Below are 23,464 nucleotides of genomic sequence, written 5' to 3'. Positions count from 1 at the left end.
AGAGGAGGAACAACTTGAGAATTTTCGGCCTTGAGGAGACAGAAGGAGAGACCCCGGTGGGACTGGAAAGTAAAATCCAAGACATCATCAGAATTGTCCTGGGGTCAGACTCAGGCGAAACTCTCCTGCTCGACAGGGTCCACCGGGCCGCCGGCGGCGGAGGCAGGGACCCACGCTCGGTCCTAGCAAGATTTCATTATTATAGAGACAAAGCTAGGGTGTTGGAGAGGGCGAGAACCTTGCGTGACATTCAGCACGGGAATTCCAGGGTGACAATATATCAAGACCTCTCTGCCCTCACACTCCAGATGAGAAAGAAATGTGGCACTATCACCAGATGGCTACAAGAGAAGGGGGTACGATATCGCTGGGGTCATCCATTCTACCTGGCGTTCAAATGGCAGGACCAGAGATACCAGCTAGTCACAGAAATAGACATTCAAAGGGCTACGGATGACCTTACGGGTGACTTTGCGGGATCATCTGGAGATCAAAATGGAACTGACAGGGACCACGGTCATGTCCCTCGGGGCCCAGACTCCTCTCAGGGGAAGCTAAAAGTCAAAGGCTCATGCAAATTTCAGAAAACCAGACACCCTTCAACGGATCGGGGGGACCCTACATGATCACACACGCACAAATCATGGCTTAATCACCATCCCAAGGCTTGATTAATGTCCTTTTGTAGTCCTCGTAGACCTGAGGCCCTCGCTGGGCACACCATGTTTCTCCTACGGTGTGCGGGTAGTTCTTTGTTCTAATGACCTAGGTCAGAATTCAAATGTTGCCCACTTTGAGGCTGTTTTTTGGTTCCATAGAGTGACACTTGGGGTTTCTCCTTAGAGAGGTGGTGGCGGCCTATGACCCTGTGTTGTGACATGCACCAAGAGGGACGAGGGAGGTCGACCGTACGCCAAGGTTGGGGGGTAAAAGGGAGAGGGGGCACCACCGCAGGATCCCAACCACCAGCGCTGGAGGGCTGATACTTAGTGGAGAAAGGCGTGATGTAAGGTGTCATTCTAATTCTAAAAATTCTGTTTCCCGGGGCCAGGGTAGTGACCCTGGCGGTTTGTTGCTCGCTTCAACCCCCTCAGGGGAGCAGGTGGCAAACGCCCTACAAAACGGGTAAGGGAGAGGGAGGAGGGAAGGGGGGACAGAATTTCTGAAGGGGTCAAGGGAAAAGGGGGAATCCAGCTCAAGTCATGGACACTGGTTTTGCAACGGGTTCTAAATAGCGGACATTCAAAGGAGTCTAGAGAGCACAATATGAAAGATGACAATGATTGAGGGGAAGATGGGCACACTGAACGTCAAGGGCCTCAACTCCCAGAACGAGTAATATGTTTCCCAAACAACGCCTAACAGTCCTTTTCCTACAGGAAACACAGTACAGGCAAGGAAAGGAGTCGAAAATAAAGGGGAAAGAAATTGGTCGTAACTACTGGGCCTCACACAGGAGCTCTAAAAAGGAAGGGGTGGGCATTCTCCTGGGCAGGACGTTTTATCTCACGGGAGTAGAAACCAAAAGGGGCTTCGGGGGTCGTTTCCTAGGTATTAAGGTAACCTACGAGGGGAACGCATCACCCTAGCCACTTTATACGCACCCAATTTGGGACAAATACATTTCCTTACCCAGATTTTTAATCTCATGGACGAATGGGCAGAAGGGGCCATGATACTGGGCGGGGACTTCAACCTGATATTGGATCCCCGTCTAGACCGGTGGTCCGTGAAGGGGGGGCACCCAAGGGGACTTTCAATGATAACCTGGCCATGCAAACCCTTCTGAGTGAACACTATTGGGTTGACGTCTGGCGCAAAACACATACAGGCCAGGGCGGGTACACCTTTTTCTCACCTCCGCACTGCACCTACACCAGAATTGATCACTTATTGATTTCCGAAGAGGGTAATGGGGTGGTGGAGCAACCGAAGGTAGAAGCCATAACATGGTCCGACCACAAACTACTCATAGCCAACTGGTCTCTGCCCGTCTCTCTAAGTTCTTCCCGATGGCGATGCAACAACACACTCCTCAGGGACCCCCTATTTCGGGATTTCATGAGGAAAGAAATATTGGCCTACTTGGAGGTAAACGACAACGGTGACACTGATATGTCCATGGTGTGGGAGGCTGCGAAAGCCACCTGCAGGGGCTTCCTTATCGCAGAGGGTTCAAGGCGCAAACGTGAAAGGGGCCAAATTGAAAATAAGATCCGCAGGGAACTGGGCGGGCTGTGTCTCCCAGGGGTAGATCGTGAGGCTCTCCTGGAGGAGATGCAGGGCAAAAGACAAGAACTTCACACGGTCCTCATAGGGGAAGTTATTAAGAAAATGCGATACACCAAACAAAGGTACTACGAACGAGGAGATAGGGTTGGGACCCTCCTAGCACAAAGAACCCGAGGCTGTAGGGTTGAGAGAGGAGTTGCTCGTCTCAAGGATGGGGAGGGAGGGACCTACGGAAGCAGGGAGGAAATAGCGGAATGTTTTGCCGACTACTATAGCAAACTCTATTCCAGACAGGCAGGTGAATCACTAGATGACATCCGTACCTACCTGGCAGAACACCCTCTGCCTAGGCTGTCTGAAGCGGAGCTAGAGGCCCTGGAGGGGGAGATATCGGAGGAGGAGGTGGAGGGCGCCATCAAGAGATTAAAAGTGGGAAAGGCCCCAGGGCGAGACAGCTATACAGCCGACTTCTATAAGCAGACCCAATCTGTCCTGCTAAAGCCACTAGCCAAATTATTTAATCAAATCAGAAACCGAGACTCAATCCCACCGACGTTCTTACAGGCCCTCATCACTGTGATACCCAAACCCGGTAAAAATCAGATGGAATGTAGATCCTATAGGCCTATCTCGCTCCTAAATCTAGACGCCAAGATCTTTGCGAGAATCCTGGCCTCCAGATTGGAACATTGCCTCCCTCGCCTGATACACCGCGATCAAGCGGGATTCGTCCTAAATAGACAGGGCTCTGATAACATGTGGAAGACTCTCCATGTGCTCACCTCTAAGGGGGTTTGCAATGAGGGCGCACTCCTACTGGCCCTTGACGCGGAGAAAGCCTTCGACAGGGTCAGCTGGGCTTTCATGGGGGAGGTCTTCGCGACTCTGGGAATGGCCCGAGGTGGCTTGGCTGGATGTCTGTGCTCTATTCCTCTCCCTCCGCCAGAGTGGTAGCGAATGGGACAGAGTCGAGAGTATTTCCTCTCGAGCGCGGCACACGACAAGGATGCCCACTATCCCCGTTAATCTACGCTCTTGTGATGGAACCATGGGCGATTTCGGTCCGCAATGATGAGGCCATCAAGGGGGTACAGATAGGAGATACACATTGTAAAATCTGCCTCTTTGCAGATGACGCACTGCTCTACATTACAAAGCCATCCCAGACAGTCCCCAGGATGTTACAGGGTCTCTCACGCTACGGGGAACTGTCGGGGTACAAGGTCAACCTCGAGAAATCAGTGGCATTCATAGGGGGAAACTTACCGGACCCAGAGGTAACCTATGTGAGTGGGCTCCCCTTTAGTCTACGGGAAGAGGGATTCCGGTATCTGGGGGTCCAGGTCACACGTGACCCCGAGGGCCTATACTCTGCCAACTTCCCCCCCCTTTGGTCTGCAATCAGAAAAGACACAGAAAGATGGGCAGGGTCGGGTCTCTCTTGGATGGCATGCCTTAATCTTATAAAAATGGTAATCCTCCCCAAGTTCCTATTCCTTTTCCAAATGCTCCTGGTACTGATCCCCAAAACATTCTTCACGGAAACGAAGCGAGTCCTCCTCAACTTCCTCTGGTCGGGCAAAAAACACAGGATCTCTTATGAGGTATTGACCAGACCGAAGGAAGATGGCGGGGTGGGATACCCCGACTTGGAAACATATCACAAAGTTCCCAGCTGAGGGTCCTGATTGACCACTTCACCCAGGTACAGAAAAACAATGGGTGGCCATGGATAATAGGGTTGTCGCCCCTGTCACAGTAGAGGAATGGCTCTGGGTCCCCAGGAAAAACATCCCTATATGTGTCCTGAACCACCCAGTCCTAAAAGTACTATGGTCCCTGTGGAGGGAGGGAGGTTACTATCGCTGGCTCACGACCTGGCCCTCTCCACTGAGCTTCATCTGCCCCCACCCTCCTTCTTAGCTATGATAGCTGAGCCAGCGACATAACAAAAGTGGTTCGAAGCCGGCTTAAGCAGGACTGGCCACCTCTGGGTGGGGGGCACGTTCTTACCCTTGAGAGATTTGGAGGAGGCCCTGGGAATAGGTACCCTGTCCCCCTTCTGCTATCTCCAACTCAAGGGAGTTCTGACTGAGCCATCGAGGGGGGACACCCTCGGCGGAACCTTATGGATTTTGAGAAACTCTTCCTCTCTGCCAGGGGCTCTAAGGGGATAATATCTCGCCTTTACAAGCTCTTCCTGTTTTCCGCCCCAAGAGCCCCACCACCAGCACGCACGCAATGGGAAAGGGACCTGGCAGAGGAAATCGACGAGGAAAGATGGGCAGCAATGTGCAGGCGGGCCAACCGATCCGCAGCCTCACTCCAATATCGCCACCAGGACCTCAAGGTTTTGCATCAATGGCACTACCCCCCACAGAGGATTGCTAGAATGAGGCCAGGATACGACCCACACTGCTGGAAGTGCAGGACATGGAGGGGGGATTATATTCATATGTGGTGGGGGTGCCCAGTGGTCCAAAAGTATTGGGGAGAGGTATTAGCCTGGATCAAAGGGGTTGACGGGGTTAAACGATCTTCCTGCCCCTGGCTTCTCCTTTTCGGAATCGACTCTGGAGATGGCCAGGAGGATACCCAGGACCACATGTTACAGATCATGTTGGTGGCGGCCAGGTGCTGTCTGGCACAGAAATGGAAGAACCCCGGAATGCTGGGGGAAAAAGCATGGGTCACTAAAGTGCGGGCCATTTACGATATGGAATTCCTTACACATCTACTTGACGAGGCTAAGTCAAATATCGAAGAGACATGGCTGCCCTTCTTTGATAAATACGGACGCCCCGCCTGACGCGAGGCACCCAGGCGGGGGCTCTTCTCCCGAGGCCTATAGCCTGCTTCCCATTAACTTGATTGTGAACTTCCCAAAACTTGGCTCATGACTTTGGCGTGCTAAGTGACACATCAAGACAATGCCGCTATGCTCTTTAAGAACCCGTCATGCAAGCAGCAAACGAGAACTTGAACTGGAGGTGAGAGGGGGGAGGGATAAGGGGGGGAGCGTCGGGGGGGCGTGTTATAATTGGTTTTCTGTTATTCCGTCTTTTAGAATGCTCTGTGATGTTGTAACACATACGATATTCAATAAAATCTGATTTTCCAAAAAAAGAAATGTAGTGGTAAATCTTCTTGGACTGGTCCCTCGGCTTCTCGTATGGGTGACTAGTCGGGCGGTGTTACGAATACACTGCTTAAAGGTACTGGAATGACAAAAATCACTCTGGTTAGCCTGGACATAGTTTGTTGGCCAGGGTGTGGCAGTGCCAAAGGATGGCGGATTAGAGCCACAGGTCTCGGGGGGGCGAGGGTGAAATCCAGAGAAATGATGTTGTATAATCCGTGGATATCCATTGGAGCAAACCTAGGATTATCCAGAAAATGGTGCCGTGTGGTGAGGTATGCTTAGTGTCTTAGGGTTACGAGGGTGCGAATAGTGGCAGCCAGTTTAAACTGAGTGAAAAAGACGTCACAGTCAGGAAGATCGGACTCGGTCGCAAGTGCAAGGCAACAAGGTAGTGCTCAAACCACGATAGAACTAAGGTGTAGTCCGTGGTGGGGAAGAAATGCCATGCGTGGTGTTACTTACTTGAGAGTACGGCATGTGTCTGTATCTCGCTGTGCTGATGGCAGTGTAAACTATGCGTTGCCCAGGAGATAAAAGCCATCAGCGTTGGATTGCCCGTGGCTCGGTCACGCCCACAATCGATCGCATCCAATCGTGGTGCGACAGATGGACCAATGTGGAGAGGGGTGCGTGTGTTGTTGCGCACTGTCAAAGTGAAACTAGTTTGTCTTCCTGGTTGGTAGCGTCCAATCACGACTAGGTCGCTAGACCAATGGTGAGAGAGGTGTGTATGCTAAGGACTTGTCTTGTCCCACCTTTTTGTTTCACATGTTATTATGTGTTATGTTTTGAGACCCACAGACCACAAGTGGTCCTGGGCAGCACCTACTCGTTTTTTCTCAAAAATGTATTATGTATGATAAAGAATGTGTATAAATGTGAGGACATTTCCTCGATATTGAAGAGGATGGTACTCAGCAGTACCCCCAAACTGTCAAAGTGAGAAACCTGTCCGTTTTATGTTGGATTTGTCAAAGGAAAAATGTACCACAATGAAATTGTTTCTTTGGTATTAAATACATCAATTTAGAACTTGCTGTTTGATCTCTCACCCTGATTTTTTGTTATATATTGTTAACTGATTGTACAAGGCAGGCTAAAGCTGCAAGAGTATATTTATATAAGGAAGGCCCTGGTAGGAGAGTATACCAGGCAGACTTGGGTCACAAGAGAAAAGCCCTGGCAAGAGAGTATGCCAGGCAGATGCAAGTTGTAAGCATACTAATATGAGAAATCCCTGGCATTAAAGCACACCAGCCATGATCAAGTTGAACATTGTGTAATATACAGTACCGATGGAAGTCCTGATAAGGAGACATCAGTACTAGCAAAAGGCTGTTGAAACATATTAAAGAGGCGAGAAAACCTGTCCGGAGAGTACACTGGGTATCCTAACAAGATATAGACTAAGAGTTGAAGTGTTTTGTATAACAGTGGTGGTGTTGTTGATGAAGAGAAACTTAAGAAACTGATTTTCTTGAATATAAGTGAAGAGAAATCCAGGGGAAGGTAACCACCCTCTGGAACAAGGAACTCTATCCTTCTGGAACTTTTTGTCTTGTGTTTATGCATTTTTTTAAAATCATTTGTACACTATTAAAAACCAAAGACATTTTCCCTTTTCATCTTAGAACTGATTTTTGAATGTGATGGACAGAATAGTACTTTAAACACCAGACATTTTGCTTTGGGCATTCTGACATTAACAGACCCTTAGTTTGGTTTGAGGTAGGGAAACACTTCTTGGAGCAGGGGCCAAGAGATATTTCCCAACCCCCTTTTCTTTTGTTAATAAAAATTTATGGTCAAAATCTTAAGTCTGTGTCTCATTCCTGGTTCATCACAGGTCATACAAAAATAACCTCACTGCACTGCATTGTAAAATGCATTGTGAATTGATGAAAAGTTACGCAAAAGTAGTAACCAAGTCAAAAGACTAAGGGAAACATAGTACCCAGTACTGACAGCCTTAAGGACTAGTCGGTATCGTCCATAGTTCTATCCAAAGTACTGCCAGAAATCTCTCCAGGGTCACAGGTTTTCCAGTATTTCTGAATATTTTCTCACTACTCTTGGCCTGCTGTTAGATTTACATCTTCTCGGACACCCAGGAGATCAGAATTCAGGTAGTGTTGAACCTTTTCGCACACAATGTCCCATCACAGCATTCTTCCGATTAAATTACTCCATTTATCAGCTGTATTAGGGCATCTCTTGTGAGTTTACTGAGAGTCCCAATGGTGTACAGCTCCCCAATGTTCGTGTTAGTGAGCTGGGCCTCAGAGGTCCTGTTGCGCATTCTAATCCGCCTAAACAGCGTTCTAACTATTGCACTTTACATACATCCCAAGCCGCAATGGCAGTATTGGCGCCATGCCATATTTGATAATCTACTTCCCTTTGTTTCTTCCTATGTGCAATTCCTCCAACTGCTGCTGTTAGAAGCACTCCCTTACCACCTCGGTACTGTTTTTGGAAGTCGATGTAATTGGTAGATCGTATTTGTAAGGATAAGCCATGTGTCACATTTAGGTAGACTTGGTTTGAATTGTGAGGATTAGCGATGCATCACATTTAGGTAGAATTTTGAAGATTAGCCAGGGGAAGGAATATGTGCAACAGGCAATCAAAACAGAGGGGGTAGGATAGGGTACTGCCACTAACCAACCTTACTAAAAAGTTAAAATAAAAACCTCCTCCTTCTGCATACACCTCTCAAACTCTGAACTAAACACAACCATACCTCTACAGAACAACAAACCATACACACTTCTACACCACAACAACAAAACAAACCACACATAGCTTTGCCCTACAGCACCTGGCGACTACAAACCACTTGCTCTTTTCTCCCACTCAGTGCTACTAACTTATCCCACCCCTTTGCTTTACAGATCCGCCAGAGCACCAAGAAGCCATGCAGGTGGCAACAGTGCACGGTCTAAGAACCTTTAAAATAACATACAAGAATGAGCAAAGGTGCAGTGGAGTGAAGTTTAAGGCTTCACCTCACAGTAAAAAGTCAGAACAAAGTTCCAAAACAAAAGCAAAAGGGTTGTGGGTCCATAGAAATGGAGGGAAAGTTGCTAAAAAGAGAAAACGTTCCTAACAATAATTACAGAAATGTTCAATAGTTTAGCATTCAAAACGTAATAGAATTCATGCATGTGCATATTTAATTATAAATAGAAAGAAATGAGCCGTAACACACTTTATCATGAGCAATTAGTATACACATTAACAAGTTCATAACAGTATCCAGTAATATTATTGAATAAATAACAACAAAAGTCTTTTTAAACGAAACCAAAACAGCGAAAAAATACAGATTAAAAAGAAAATATATATGTATGGGGGTGGGGCAAGGGATTAAAACGGGTGGCGAGGGAGTTGGGGTGATGTAATAAACAGAGGGGAACAAGGTTTTGGGGGGCCCCCAATAAAAATTAAACAATAGGTATTTTTTGCTCACTAAAATGTTTTTTGTAAAAATATTTTTCGATAAAATCACATAGGTCCATTTATATCCTATGGTTAGAGAGAGATGCTGTAAGTTAAATCAAATGATAATTATCAATCAAACATATATATATGACAGTGAAAACAATATTGAAGACAAAAGGTCAAACAGAACATCAACAACTAATCTAAAAATGGTAATACTGAAGATCACGTAGAAAAGCCATACTGACATTTGTCCAAAGGTTGTGGTAAATTGGCAACATGATAAAAAAAAATAGCTTAAGACGTTTCGTCATAGACCAACTAAGCGGCCTTCATCAGGATGTCAACTACACCTAGTTTGCACAATCCCAGTATACTCCCAGATGGACAACCCCAATATACTTGAAAAATACAAAATCTGACTCAAATATGACAGCAAGAAAGCTGTCTCTAGAAAAATAATGTGCTTATCCAACTCACACTGTAGAGCGAATATGTATACTTGTGCTATGTAGAACATGGTGGAAGACAGTGTTATAAGGCTTGGGACCAATCGCGCAAAGGCATGGCTTTGCACCCGTACAGGGAGTTGCCAGATAATGTTATGTCTGTGGCATTAAATGCCACTTGTAGAACGCTTTGAAACTAATCAACTGCAAACAACCTACTCGAACCCTTCCAATCTGGCTTTTGACCTAGACAATGCACTAAAACTGATGCTCTTCACATCCTTGATGAGCTCCATAGCATCACAGACTAGGAACTTTGACGAACCCAGTGAATTTGTCCCTTCTCCCCAAGGGGGGAGCCCCACTCCTGTGAGGCTAGGGAGATGATCCCACTCCGCAACACCCTCCCTAGGGTCGAGGCAAGTGGGACCTCACCAGGAAAGGCTCCCCCTTTTTGGATAAGGACTCTCGTTCCTGTGAGTAACTCCCTAAACCATTCAGCTTAATGGCATTTAATGGACTATCAGAAATAAAGGACAGTATGAAATCCAAAGATTTGCCCGAAGACAAGGCCACAATATGTCATCATGAACAAGAAAGAGAATCTGTCTCTTTAAGGAGAAACCTCCATTTAACTAGACGTTTAGAGTGGAAAAGGACGACACGCACAGGAGAGCCAAAGCAGAGATAGTATAAGCACGGGAAGCCTCCCGACAGCGTGACAGCTGAGAGAGGCAGATCCAAGGAGAGACACAGAGCATGCGACTTTCAGAAGTGGTCTGAATGCGAGAGTGAAATTCTGGGGGCCGAGCATTCACAGGCACTGGAGAGCGGAGAAGTTGGGTATCCAAGTCCTGGTTGTGGTGTGACTAAGACAACTTCTTGGTGGGCAGTGCGCCTGCCCAACGATGCCAAAACCACCACGCTGAGTGAACAACAAGGAACCAGTTAACCTCAGCCATACCTGATTGCAGAGAAGAAGACCAGGAGCGCGATGCTGGCGGAGTTCTAGAAAGAGTGAACCAGAGGCAAAGAGGAGAACCCGAGCCAGTGCCAGTCCCGGGGAGGTTTCCGTGCCAACCCTGAGGTAACGTGGAGATCGGGAGAACTGGGAGATAGCCAGGGAATAGTTATACAATCACGAATAAACCTATAAAAGAAACGATTGAGCATTGGCTACAAATACCCTGCAATGAGGAGTAAATGTCCCATAAAGCAAGAAGTGCAGAGTGGAGATTATCAGAAAGAAGATCCCATGAGTGTGAAGTGAAGGCCAGCAGAACCCAAAAAGGAAAGACGATAAGTAAGCCCTCTCAGACGACTGAGAACATTAATCACCAAGAAACCCTATCACAGCAAAGAAAATATGTCAGAGGAATTCAAAAGTCATAGCAGCCTGATCCAAGGATAAGACACAGGGGAAAAAGGGGATCAATTGAACATTGTTCAGAGAACAGAGAGAAACTCCAAAAACCTACTGAAGGAGTTACAATAACTGCTGCAAAATGTAATGAGAGACTATTTTAAAATGGCCTACTAAAAGAACTTTGGGGTGAAGAAGAAACTGTTTGAAAAGAGCCAGTGGGGACAAGGGAGTTATTCTCCAGCATGGGGTCTGGCATGGATTCACATGCTCATGAATATTCCCCGTCGTCAGGCTTGGAATCCTCGGTAAAGAAAAAATCTGTATCAGTTTAGTTTCTGATCTGTCTTTCTTAGTAGTAACCAGGAAAGTAACTTGTCCCTTCTCCTGGCTACATTTGCTTGGTTAGAACAGTGGTAGGATCTGGTAGAACTAGTATTTGGACAGTGGACTATTTGTACTTGGAGACATTCTGATGACTGACAAATACCTTATTCTTGTAGGCAGGGATTACCATCATAGCAATAAGGAAAGAAAGGCATTAATCATATAACTTAATAAATAAGCAGTGGAAATGTCAAGGACTTATGCGCGCCCTTCTCACCTGCCAGAGAAAACACAGCACTACTAGTACTCTTTGACCTCTCTGCATTCTTCGACACAATCCACCACACCATTCTACTAGACATCCAAGCCCACAGGATGAATCTCTCTGGCACCGTACTAAACTGGTTCACCTCTTTTCTCACTGATGTGACACATTTTTTCTCAATGCCTCCTTATCGATCAGACCCTACCTTGTCAAGTATGGGGTCCCGCAAGACTCCTCCACTCCTCTTCAACCTATGTTAAATCCCTTGTACAGACCCTTAGCAAACACAACATCCCTTGCCACCAATATGCAGATGAGGCACAAATATACTTCGCAACCCCACACCCTCAAAACCTTTCCACCATCACCAACTGGATAGCCACCGACTTCCTCATACTCAATCCTTTCAAAACAGAATACCTTCTCAACTGCCCTTCTACCCCTCAGGCCCAAACCAAACCTCACCCCCTGGATCCAAGAACTCACCACGGACAACCCACATACATCCCTCTCCAGAGCTGTCAAATCCCCCGGATTTGCCATAATTCCCCCATTTTTTCTTCACACACCACATAGGCACTGTCACCAAAACATGCAATCTACAGCTACACCTCGTGTGCAAAATCGAACATATTGTTTCACTTGACGACTTCCGCACCACAGTCCAATCACTGAACTATGACAATGCTCTCCTCACTGTACTCCCAACAGCACCCTTGCCCCCTGCAAGCCAAACAAAATGCAGCAGCCAGACTCATCCTCGACCTACCCAAACATTCACGCATCAGCCCCGCTCTTGACCAGATCCACTAGCTCCCCATGCCCCAGAGAATTGCCTTCAAAGACCTCTGCATTGTTTTCAAAGTCGTCCACTTCATAACTCCATCTTACCTTCATGACAATCTCAACCCATCACACAAACACCACACAAGCCAGTGAACACATTCAACACACTCCACTCTGCAAACTAACATGCACACAAAAACACATATTTACCCCCTGGACACCCAGGGCATGGAACACCCTACCTCTTCACATACACACTGCACCCTCTATTCCCACTTTTCAGAAAGAGCCTTAAAACATACCTGTTTCACCACACATAACCCTGCCCTCTTCCACTGCCATCACTTGTCTATCCTAATCTGCCTATCCTTTCCTGAAAAGAAATACCACCTCTTCAAAATTTGAACCGTGTCTGGTACTCTGAGACCTTCTGGCTAAGGCCATCGCTAAACAAAAAGTCAAATGAAATAAGACAGTTTTTTTCGTGCGAGGCTTGTTTTAGAAAGGTCAGTAGAGCTGGGTATGAGTCACTCACATTTCAGGTGCTACTGGCTTGTCTGGCTCCATCCCAGAAGGTTTAAGAATGGAGTCAGCAGCCAGCTATCAGCAAATTCTTATAGTTTCCCAATTTGCCAGTCGTCCTTTGCACAATTTTGAGAACCTTTACTTGAATCTGTACAATGCCAGCAAATTTTTTATTCACTCTCTAAAGTCTTTGAATGTGTGGCACGGCTGCTGTGATTAAGACTTATAACTATTTTTCCTGCTTCCTTCGATCTTTCCCACCATCACAGCTGAAGATTCAAATTATGGCTGAGAAACTTCCCAGGTCGCAGCAAAAAGAAAACATGAGAGTGAAGATGGATAAATTTGCCCAGGTCAAGCAAGCTGAGGTGAGCCCAAGCATGGAACCTGACACTGTTGACAAATGCGTTTGACTGCATGTACATATATAAGTTTATAATCTTGGACTAATTGGCTTCGTAATCCTTGAGTGCCAGGACAGCAGATCTGAGCTATGTGGCTTGCTTTGGTAACTCCACCACCAGGTCCGATGGAATCCAATCTCATATATGTTAGGTCATTAGGTGGGAGGAGGGTGGTAAGTAGAAAATGGAAACGTTCTTACTGTTCTGCTGTCTCCTATGAATATGGGTACCTGAAGTGGCTGGGCAGTCATGTATTCTCTGTGTTTAGGAAGTATCATGTATATGAAATTAGAACATAGAAATATCATGTATAAGGAAAGGTTTCCTCTCTTCAATGGGAAAAACATGGTGACCTAAAGCGCTCTCCTGCTTTTACTGCCTTTGACTCATATAAGCAGAACCCTTGGTATTTGAAAAGACCTGCCTGGGCAACCTTCTCCACTTGTGAGGTGTTTGTCCTTTTGTAAGGAATTGGAAGGAGATGAAGGGTGAAAGACACACTTACAACTCTGCACTTGGACATGCCACCAAGCAACTATTCAAGGGTGGGGATTTCTGTGGGAGGTTTTGGAAAGCTTGGCAAGTTGGGTGTCGGGCCTGCTCTACAAAAATTCACTAAAAGTCTCATGTAACTCAGAGGGGAGGATGGATTCAGCAACATGTGATGTGGCTGAACTACGTTAAGGGGTTTTGGGTGATAGAACATCACATGTACAAGATGCAGCGTTTCCTGGAAATTAGAAGCTGAGCAACCTATGCGTGCTGGATAATCGTCATTGCTGCTACTTGGTACAGGCAAGGCTCGCTTCTGCAGCATACAAGATCCCTCTCTGATTCTCAAGATTTGAGAATTCTCTGCCAAAAATGGGGAATATTCAAAATTTGTGAATATCAAAAGGAATTCCGTGCAGAAGATTTCGTTACAGGTTGTTACAGGCAAGCACCTTTCTCTTTTCATACATAAGAATTTTGGTAGATTTGCAGGCTTTCATTACATTCTCCTTTTTTAGCAAGGATATTGAAAGCTTCTTAATCCTGGAATCATCACATCCTGGTGAAACGCGCCATCCCTCCACGGCAGCCTCCTTCCTCCATGTCATTTTGCAAAATCCCTGGAGTGGTTGCACAATGAGCAGAGAGCACCCACAACATAGAAGCTTTCTTCAAGGGCCCCCTTGGGTGTAGTGGCCTCCCTCTTTTAAACATGCCATTATTTTGATGAACCAGATGACTGGAAGGACGAGGGTATAGAAGGGTTTGAAAAAGTGAAAACAAAAACCTTCAGGTTCTGTAAATGTCATACTGTTGCTACGGCCTTTTGGTAATCCACCCCAACGAAATGGGAGAAAGGTTTACCCCAGAGCTCCACAGGCCGAGTACAATCAACCATTCAGTGAGGTAAACAAGGATCCAAAGTTGGAAAACAATGTACCAACTGTACTGAAACCAAGCTGTATATGGGCGACTTCTTCGGTAACAGCCTGCTTCTGGTCTCGCCGCCCTCGCCCTGCAGGCACGGGGCTTGTTGGGTTTGGAGAATGCAACAGACAAGCATTTTGTCTTCAGCAATGTACTCTACTGCCATGATGCATTTGTATAATAGAGAAATCTCCGGAGTATGTGGGACAATTTAGAGAAAAATGCTCCACTTAAGCGCATTTCTTATAACAGACTTTCTGCAGGTTTGCTTTCCAAAGAGATGGGTAGAAGAGCATCAAGACTGTAGGTGGGGACTTTGTAAATTAGAGCACACGGGTGTCAAAGCGGGGCAGGCCTGTATACAAGATGTTTGAAACAAGGGTCTGACTGTTGCAAAAAATACACAGGGAGCCAAATCTGTGACTTTTTGTGTACACATTGTGGTAAATGGTTGTTTTTAATGAACATTGAGCATGTAGCAATAGTTAAGACTAACTGATACATAGTGCATTGAGTTATTAAACTGGCCCACGTTGGCTCAAAAAGGCTTGAGGCCAACCCTGGGTACTTTGTCCTGCTGCACTATTCCGTTCCGAACGGCAACACCTTGTTTTTTACACCCTCTTAGCACATCCACTAGCCCCACTGTGGGGATCCTCCAGGCTGCTTGCTTGGTGCCCCTTGATCCACCATCCTAGATCCCTGATATCCACCATCATGTGGTGAATGTGTGAGCGTGAGATGAGCCGCATGGGGGAGACCCGGTGCTTAGCAGTGTAGCCTGCCTATCTGAGGGCTTTAAAATACTGTAAGCACTGTTTGGTTGTCATGCATAGTTTGCCTCCTTTAGTCATGATGTGAGTGAGAAGAGGGGGATATTTTGCAAACTATGGTGGTGTAGACTGCTTCTCATCCTGTCTCAAACCTTTGCCAACTGAGGTCTGCCTACAGCACCCGTCACTGCCGAAAACAGTTGAGCCTCACCTTTTTCGTTTGTTGGCACCTTGGGCTACAGTGGAAAACACTTGACAATTGCCTTGCAGCGCTCGATGGTGAGGATTTCTTGCTTGCAAGAAAACAGCCCTTTTCTACCATGCACTTTCAATGGAGTGTCAAAGATGGGGGCATACTGAACTTGAGCTTCAAGTAGTTATTTGGGTAATTTTCAGCTGAAAAGTGTCTTTGGCTCCTGAATAATTTGTTTAAAATGTAAAGCCAATGGAAAAAACCATAGGCTAAATTCGTGCAAATAGGAACTGCAGAGGGAATTAAACACAGCATTCCTGGTATCAGAATACAGTGCATTTTTTTGTTGAAGAGTGGTGTGACAAGGAAAAGGGAGCAGGGTTTACCTTATGGGAAACGTTATCGAGAAGCTTGAATAGTTAACAACATGTAGGGGAGTACAGTAGGGCTGGGGTAAAGTCAGCTACAGGGTAGGCAGAAGCTTCTAAGAGGTCTTTCAGGAGGACTTCATGTTGGGACATCTCTCCAGTTCCGCTTTGGGCCAGTCTGCCTGAGGGTGTATGGATTGGTGGCTCTCTATTTGCACACTATAAATAGCCAGAGACCTATGCTTTGTTGGTGAACCTGATCGAGGAGGTGTGCCAAGGTGTAATTGGCTGTTTGGAAATTAGAATGTACATCTTCTAGGTCAATAGGGCTGGGAAAGCATCAGTTATATGTCAGATAGTGCAAGATGTGGCCGATATTTTCCGCCTGTATTGGCCTCGCAGGAGAACTTGACAATTGGGAAATCTCTGTATTAACCCGAGGGCCAGTCTGCCCAACGGGAATGATGTGAGATATGGGCGCACTTTGCTACACGGACAATGAAAGCTGTGGAGCCTTATATCTGCTGGTTTTGTGGTTTGGAGAGTTGAAGAGTGAGTGCCAATGAGAAAGCCATAGGGCTTTCCATTTCGTATGGTGGGGCCGTGGGACGGAGAGCATTGCAGGTTTGGTGAGAGAGTTTCATACAGACAAGTGCCTTCGTGGAGCTTGTAGGTTTTGGGCAGTTTGTCAGTTTTCAGACTTTGAGATGGGCGATTGCTCTGGCACTGACACACCTGATCTCTCCGAGAAAACCTGATGTTCACAAGTATCTATCAATCAGGCAGTGTACTATACTGTGAATACTAATTCAGAATCCTTTAACTGTGCCGTTGAGTGCCCAACACCTGGCACCAGACATTCACACTGCCCTATGGCAGCACTGCAGTCGTGCCAGTCCTCTGCCCTGTTCGCTAGGTACTAATCTTGTTTAGGGTAAAGGGGCAATGTGCAATTGGCCGTACCACATAAATAATGATGAGCCCAGTTTTGCTGGTGTGCCACATTGCACACAGTGAATGTAGGTACAGTGCATGCTCTGGGAAGCAGGCCTCCAACCATGCCTTTGCATTTACAAACCGACTTTCGTGGTGACACCCTGCATGGGCCACAATGCTTAAAAAGTGTTGCATGTTGGCCGGGGCCTTGGGGTTCAAAGCAGTGGTCTTGGGAGATCGCTGGCTACACTCCTGAGGCTAGTTTTGCATAAAAGAAGCAGTCCTGCATGGAGCACACCCAGTTTACCATTGTTACCTCTCGGACTGGACAGGTAATATTCAGTGCTTTATGGCTGCATGAATGGCTAGAAGCTATTGACGCAGTTCCATGTCAGCTGAAAGAGGAGGGAAACCTGTTTCCCACGTAATCTACCTTGCAACTGACAAGTAGTCCCAATGGGTGCGATTCACTTTCACAGCTGCAAATCGCGATTACCATTTTGCTCATTGCAACCTTTCACATTGTTTTAAACCTGCCACAGGGTGTAGCACTGCCTTTGCATGTGCAACACCCTTTCGTACCTCTGCTCCCTGATTTGTTTAATATATCCGTTTCCGGCTTAAATGCGGATGATGTGTTGATGAAAATGAAGAGAAATAAACTAAACATGGGAGCATTGAAATTATACTTTATGTTTATATTGTTTGATTTTCATGTTTGCAGCATGATTTATTAAAAAAACTATTCTGCTTGATTCGAATACTTGACAAACTATTTGGCTGATTTAAAACTTTATTTAGTACACCCCTAGTCAGAGACTTTTTCTGTTGGCTGACGCAGAATGCAATTTTGGCACTACAGCCTGCAGCAACTGCACCCATTCAAGAAACACCTTCAAGCTGCTCTTATGTATTTTGAGGTTGTTGCCACTGCACTCCCAGTACTTTTCAGTATGTGTGCATTTGGTGCCGTTTTTATTAGGCTGGTGAGAGATCATCTCTTTGTACACAGGTTATGTTAAAGGTTCTTATACCGTGCAGTGTTGGCGCTCTGGCGGATCTGCAACGGAATGAGGGTGGCGGGTACGTTAGTAGGACTGAGCGGGAAAAAGAGCAAGAGAGTTGTGATGTGCTGTTCGCAACTTCAGTTTGGAGGAACTGGTCACTGAGCGCAGGAGTGTTGTTCAGTTGGTAGTCGCCATGTGGTGTTGGGTGAGATTTTGTCTGGTTTGTTTCGTTGCTGTGACTGAAAAGTAGAGAAGCCCTTTGGTTAAGCAGGAATCCCCCTTTCTAGGAAACCGATAATAATGGCAAGTGTGGAGTAATCCTTCTCCAGCATTACATTGTTTCTTTGATAGATTCATGTAATTTGAATACTTCCCCATTCAGGCTGGTGACCCACAGTATATGCCCAAATGAGTAGTCTAGCCATCTCATTTTGGTTCATTTTCTCCTCATTGAAGTCGGTATGTTTAAGCTCCTCCTCCAGAGGACATTGTCACACTCTCGCTGCACTGTGCGATTGGGTGCGGGGGATGTTTATATTGAGATTTATTCAGATCATGCAACAGTCACAGACAAACACGTTGTGCTTTTGTCTTCCTCTTCTTTGCTGTATCATTGTGAAATTCCAAAGTGATGTTAGAAAGACTCAGAGCTAAGACATCTTGTTTAACAATTATGAAAAATGTCTTGGAAGGAAGGTCTTCCTTTGATATCCACTTCAAGCACTGAATCTCCTTCACCATCTGGAACATTGGCCAGGGAAGTGCTCCAAGACTGAGAGTCAAGAGAGGTCTCTTACTTTTCCTAAGTGAAGAGAGGGGTTGTGGCTCCTGTCTCCAAACAGGTCTGCCTAGGCGATGTGGATAGGGATAGTGAAAGACTGCTTGCTATGATGAAGTTCCTTGCCTGGCCCTGCAGGTTGGGGGTGGGCTGGTCAGAGGCTCTGGGTACTGCCACCTGTTAAGTAATAAAGGGCCTGGGGACAGTGCTGGGTGGATGACCGTACATAAACTAGTCTGGTCACACAAATTAAGGATTAGGTTTGACTGGGCTAATGAGACGTGTTACAGCTAATATAACCAATACTCTGGATTTCCTTCGCCCGATCTCAGGCTTTTTAAGACAATGGTCTTCGGTATTTCACGCTCCTCTAGATCACGATCACATCCTCCTTGGCATAACGGTCCATACCTCTCTTGGATTTATAGTGTCCTGACTCTCCTGGCTCTGAATTATTTTGCAGTAGCCTTCCTTAATGGTGTTACTACTACTTCTCGTTCCTCCAATGTCTTTACTTGCCCCCTCCTGGTCTTTGTATCATATCTTCTCTCTCTCTCCATCCTGCTTGATCCTCACTCTCTCCTCCATCAGCTTTCTCCTGGTGGCTCTCATCTTTCTCCTATACTTTCCTCTGATGTTTGTTCATTTCCCTTTCCTCTCAGTCTCCACCTGCCTCACCACTTCCTTTCCTTCTCCTTCCTCCACCTTTGCACTCTTTTCCCTCACATTTTTATCTCCTTCTCACACGCTCCTTTTCTCCCTTCTCCCATCTCTATTCTACTTTCATCTCCTTCTCTCATCTCTCCTTCTCTTCACCTCGTCTCCTTCTGTCTGCTCTTTCTCCCCTCCTCTTCAGGTCTGTCATTCTCCTCCTCTTCATTTCCAAGCCACACTCTATTCTGCGCTCTCTGTCTCTCCTACACCAAAGCACTCTGGCTTCCAAGCCCTACACTGATCCTCTTCAGCAATTACATTATGTAACCTAGCAGGGCTCAGGGTGGGCTGATTTAATGTTAGATCGATATCAGCTGTGTTAAGAGCAGGTCTGATGATGGATTACACCCCAAGTGAACTACCAATCCCCCAGTGGTGTGAATTGGATATTGGACCGCCCTGTGGTACTGCACTCTGAGCTTAGAAAGCATCTATCAGCATGTTCGATTTACACCATCTCCCAATTGGTCGCTTCCCCCATGGAGGCACCTAGGCCATTACCTGGATTCTCTTCATCTGATGGTTTCTGGCTCATACCTACAACCGCAGGTCCACACAGCTTGCTGTGAGAGGGGCCTGGAGGAGTTCCTGTAAACGGTGCTCATGGACTTGTCTCCTTATACTTCTTATTGCTGCCCTTTTGAACATCTCCTATTGAATCCTCTGACAATAACAGTGTTTTTGGGGGCATTGACGTTGCATACATATTAGGCAGAAAGCTCACCTTTTATCATATGTTGCAGTCCCCTGTATTATTGTTGGCATTTTTGGGTTTGTGACTTGTTTTCTCCCTGCCAGGCTTAATCTCAAGCCCGAATGAAAGTGGGGCTTTGTGCTTTTATGTGCTCTGCCTAAAGAGTCATTATGATGCCTAAAACAGAGGAACCCCAACGTATCCCTTAGTCTCCCCCAGTTAGTCATGTGGTTAAGGTGGTGTTAATATTTCCCCTTTGTAAAATGGTTCCACTGGGAGGACTCAATTTTACCTGGATGGGTCCTTCTTTATTCCCACGTCCATTCATCAAGTTGGAGCTTGTTGTTTGTCTCGAAGACTGTAGGGGTCACATGACTAGCCCTAGTCTTTCTTTGTGTGCCTGTGAGAGGAATTGGTCATCTTTTGCCACTGGATGTGTGTGTCCCAGTACTTGGGACTGTAGTCTGCCTGTAGCAAGCTCGTACTGGCATATGCAGATGCATGTCAGGGAATGTGTGTATTCATTGTAATAGACCGTGCCAGGATGCATTCGATTTGCTTGGAGCGATGGTCTGTGATTGGCTGACCATCCCTCTGTTTGAATTGTGCTTGTTGAGAAATCGGGTACAGTGTGCACTCACTGATTCTCGAGGGGGATAAAAGCAAATTCCCTTGCCAACTCAAGTTGTCGACCGCTGGATCTCCAAACCTGCACTCTGGAAGGCCTGCTGCTTGAGGAAAGACCAACACTCTGAATCAGCATCCTTTGATGCTCTGAACAATCCAACTGTGAAGTTCTGCCGCTCCAAAGATAAGGGCATCGAAGAAAGAAGCCAACACAAGGCTGGCATGTTGATTGTTATAGACTTTTATTGATTATTAAAAGAACCCTCACTATTCCTATCTCTAAGAAGGGTTTCCGTGCATCAAACTAATACTGAAGGATCTTTCAGACTGACGGTCAAATCCAAGTCCACCGTCCTGTGTCACAACCTACTTCTATGCCTTACACTATAACTAAAGAATAATATAATCCAACAGAAAGTTCCTTCTCCAGGCGAATGACTCCCTTCTCCTGGTATACTTGTAGTGTTCCCAAAATGTCCTCTTGTAAAAGGATGCCAGGGGAATGGCTCCCTTCCCCTGGCGTGTAGTTCCAACACTTTGTACAGTCAACCTTCTGAACCAGTAGAATGGCTCCCTTCACCTGGTGCTGGCCTGTACTCTTCAATATAGTTCACAACAAGGCCAAGGAGAATGACTCCCTACCCCTCGCGTCTCTTCAGTGTACTTGAAAGGATTCCATTTTCTCACAAGGAGAATGACTCCCTTCTCCTGCTGTTTGAGTCTTCTTTTTCGACTTTATCTTGACACTCTTTCACTATACTGGCAAAGTTCCAAGTCCTTCTCTGGATTCCAGGGGACTGATCTCTGCTACTGCAACAGGGATCATTTCCTTGAATGCTTGTTTCAGTGGTGTTAGGGTTCCAGACCCTTCTCTGGTGATCCGTGGGCTTATCCCGGCCACTGCTATGAGGAAACACTCCTTGGATGCACTCTTCGCCTTGTTTTGGGTCCCCAACCCTTGATGGCCCTCTGATAGGTCTTGTGTTTCCCCCGGCATGAAGCAGACACTTCTCTACTACCCCCACATCCCTACCAGTTTGCCTGTGCTTCCTGTTCTCTTCTGGGACTCGCTTGCACAGCGCTGGTTTCTCCAGGGACTGGGATCGGTATCCTTCCCGCTCCCTGCAGCCGTCTGCTTCGTTAATGCTTCTGCAGCGACTCTGCATGTTGTGGCTCCTTGCCGTCTCTTCAGCGTTAGGGGACTGTGTGATCCACCTCCTTCTGGAGGTCGTGCCACTGCTTCCATTTGGGCTCGGTCCTGCCGATACAGGACCCGTCACAGAATCGCTAAGCCACTCGCTGACGTCCTCGCCAAAGCCCTCTCGTTTGGTCGAGTGCGGACTTCGAATCCCTCGATTCTCCATCAAGGAAGGAAGACGCAGAGTCCTTCTTCTGTATCCACTTTACTTTATAGGGCATACTCCGCCCCAGCGTAATATCAATAGCTCCTTGGTATTCCTCATGCCGCCTGTGAGCCACCTCGTATCAGTAATAGCACATTCGGTAATCATTGTTTTCTCTGCTCTTCTTCATGCTAGTATTTTCTGTCTTGGCTGTACCCCAGGTACTACAGAAGTACATCGCTTTACTCTCAATCTGGTGGTTTGAAGTGAAGAGGGGGCTAAGGAATGTGGAGGTGTGATGTTTAACGGGTTATACCCAAGGTGGTCGTCCTTATCTCCAGAGGGGGAGTGCCTCCCGAAGAGTTCCTCCTGTATTTAACTGCCGTTAGGGGGGACTATTGGTTAACGGCCGTACCTCCCTAACCTCATAGGAAAGGGCTCCCCTCTGGGGAGAGATCACAATACCTGGTGAATCATCACAGAACCCACAGCAGTGCCGCTTTCCCCATATCCGGTGGGTACAACTAGATCACAGCTTCTGACTGAAGACCTCAACTCCTAGAAGCTCCTGACTGTGCCTGCATCACCAGATCCAGACCTGGATGCCCTTTTGCTGCCAGTACTCCAAAGACTCCTTGAGCTGCAATGGCCAGAGACCCCAGGCAAGCACTCTGGTTCCATCACCCTTAACCCCGGAAGCTCCAGAGGCCTTGCCGCCTCAAATCCTGATGCCACACCGCCAAACATGCCTTCCTGGCCCTCCTTTCCATCACTTGCTCCTCTCCGGTGTGAGTTCTTTAACATACGTTCATCTTTGGGGTTTCGGCAAACTGACACTATCCTCAGAAGCCAGATCTCGACTTGCCTTTCTTCACCCACGCCACCAACCCCTGACCTGTGAATCACTGAATCAAGATTAATTGCTCTTCCCAAGGGTCTCAGGGTCCTTCTTCTGATGATGTAATGTCACTGGAGTGTAACCACACCAAGAAACAGCTAACAGCATCCTGCAGAGCTTCTTCTTCAGTCTCAGGGTATTCCTGTCCTGGCCATCCAGCGCTGCTGCTGGTCGTTTCTCAGTTTCATGCTCCATCCCTGGACCACCTCTTCAATTCCAAGTGACCACTGAGGGCTTCCCTCCAATGGTACTCGGGAGCAACACAACTGCTAAGGGCACTTTTGCACAAAGGTAACTTTTTTTGCTAGGGACTGACCATAAACAAACTACTGGTCCCTCTTGAACTTGCCAGCTTCCACTTACCTGTCGATGCTGTTTGGAGGATATAAATAACAAATATTATGTTTTTTATATAAATTATAGTGTGTGGACCATCTTTTTTATTTGGTACTAATGAAAACTGTGTACTGTAGCTGTGAAACACCTCACTCCACCACTTCGAGTTAGCCCTGGAATGCTCACTAGTAGTATCTGAGTCTGTAAGATATACCAGAGGCCCCTGACCTCAAGGTCTTAAGGAGAATCTCCCTAACACTATAAATGAAGCAAGGGGTGGGTTTTGGGAGGTAGGGGGTTCATGTATACCATCTGTGGGGCCCGTATCACTTAGTGAGACCCAGGTATACCCAATCTCATCCCCCACCCACTATATGTCACACCCTACTGTCACAATGTCACTCCACACCCTACTGTCACAATGTCACTTAGCTGCTATAA

General features: G+C 46.6%; 1 protein-coding gene across 1 annotated transcript in view; it reads left to right on the top strand.

Moving 5' to 3' along the window:
• Positions 1-23,464, top strand: part of STK10 (serine/threonine kinase 10) — a 967,310-nt gene that overhangs the window by 883,509 nt on the left and 60,337 nt on the right. Inside the window, exon 13 of the mRNA XM_069651382.1 lies at positions 12,803-12,901. Within this exon, the coding sequence (XP_069507483.1) occupies positions 12,803-12,901 (99 nt within the window). The remainder of the gene's footprint in view (positions 1-12,802; positions 12,902-23,464) is intronic.

This window comes from Ambystoma mexicanum, chromosome 3p, assembly GCF_040938575.1.
Source record: "Ambystoma mexicanum isolate Mex_15411 chromosome 3p, UKY_AmexF1_1, whole genome shotgun sequence".
NCBI lineage: Eukaryota > Metazoa > Chordata > Amphibia > Caudata > Ambystomatidae > Ambystoma > Ambystoma mexicanum.
This window is presented reverse-complemented; position numbering and strand designations above follow the sequence as displayed.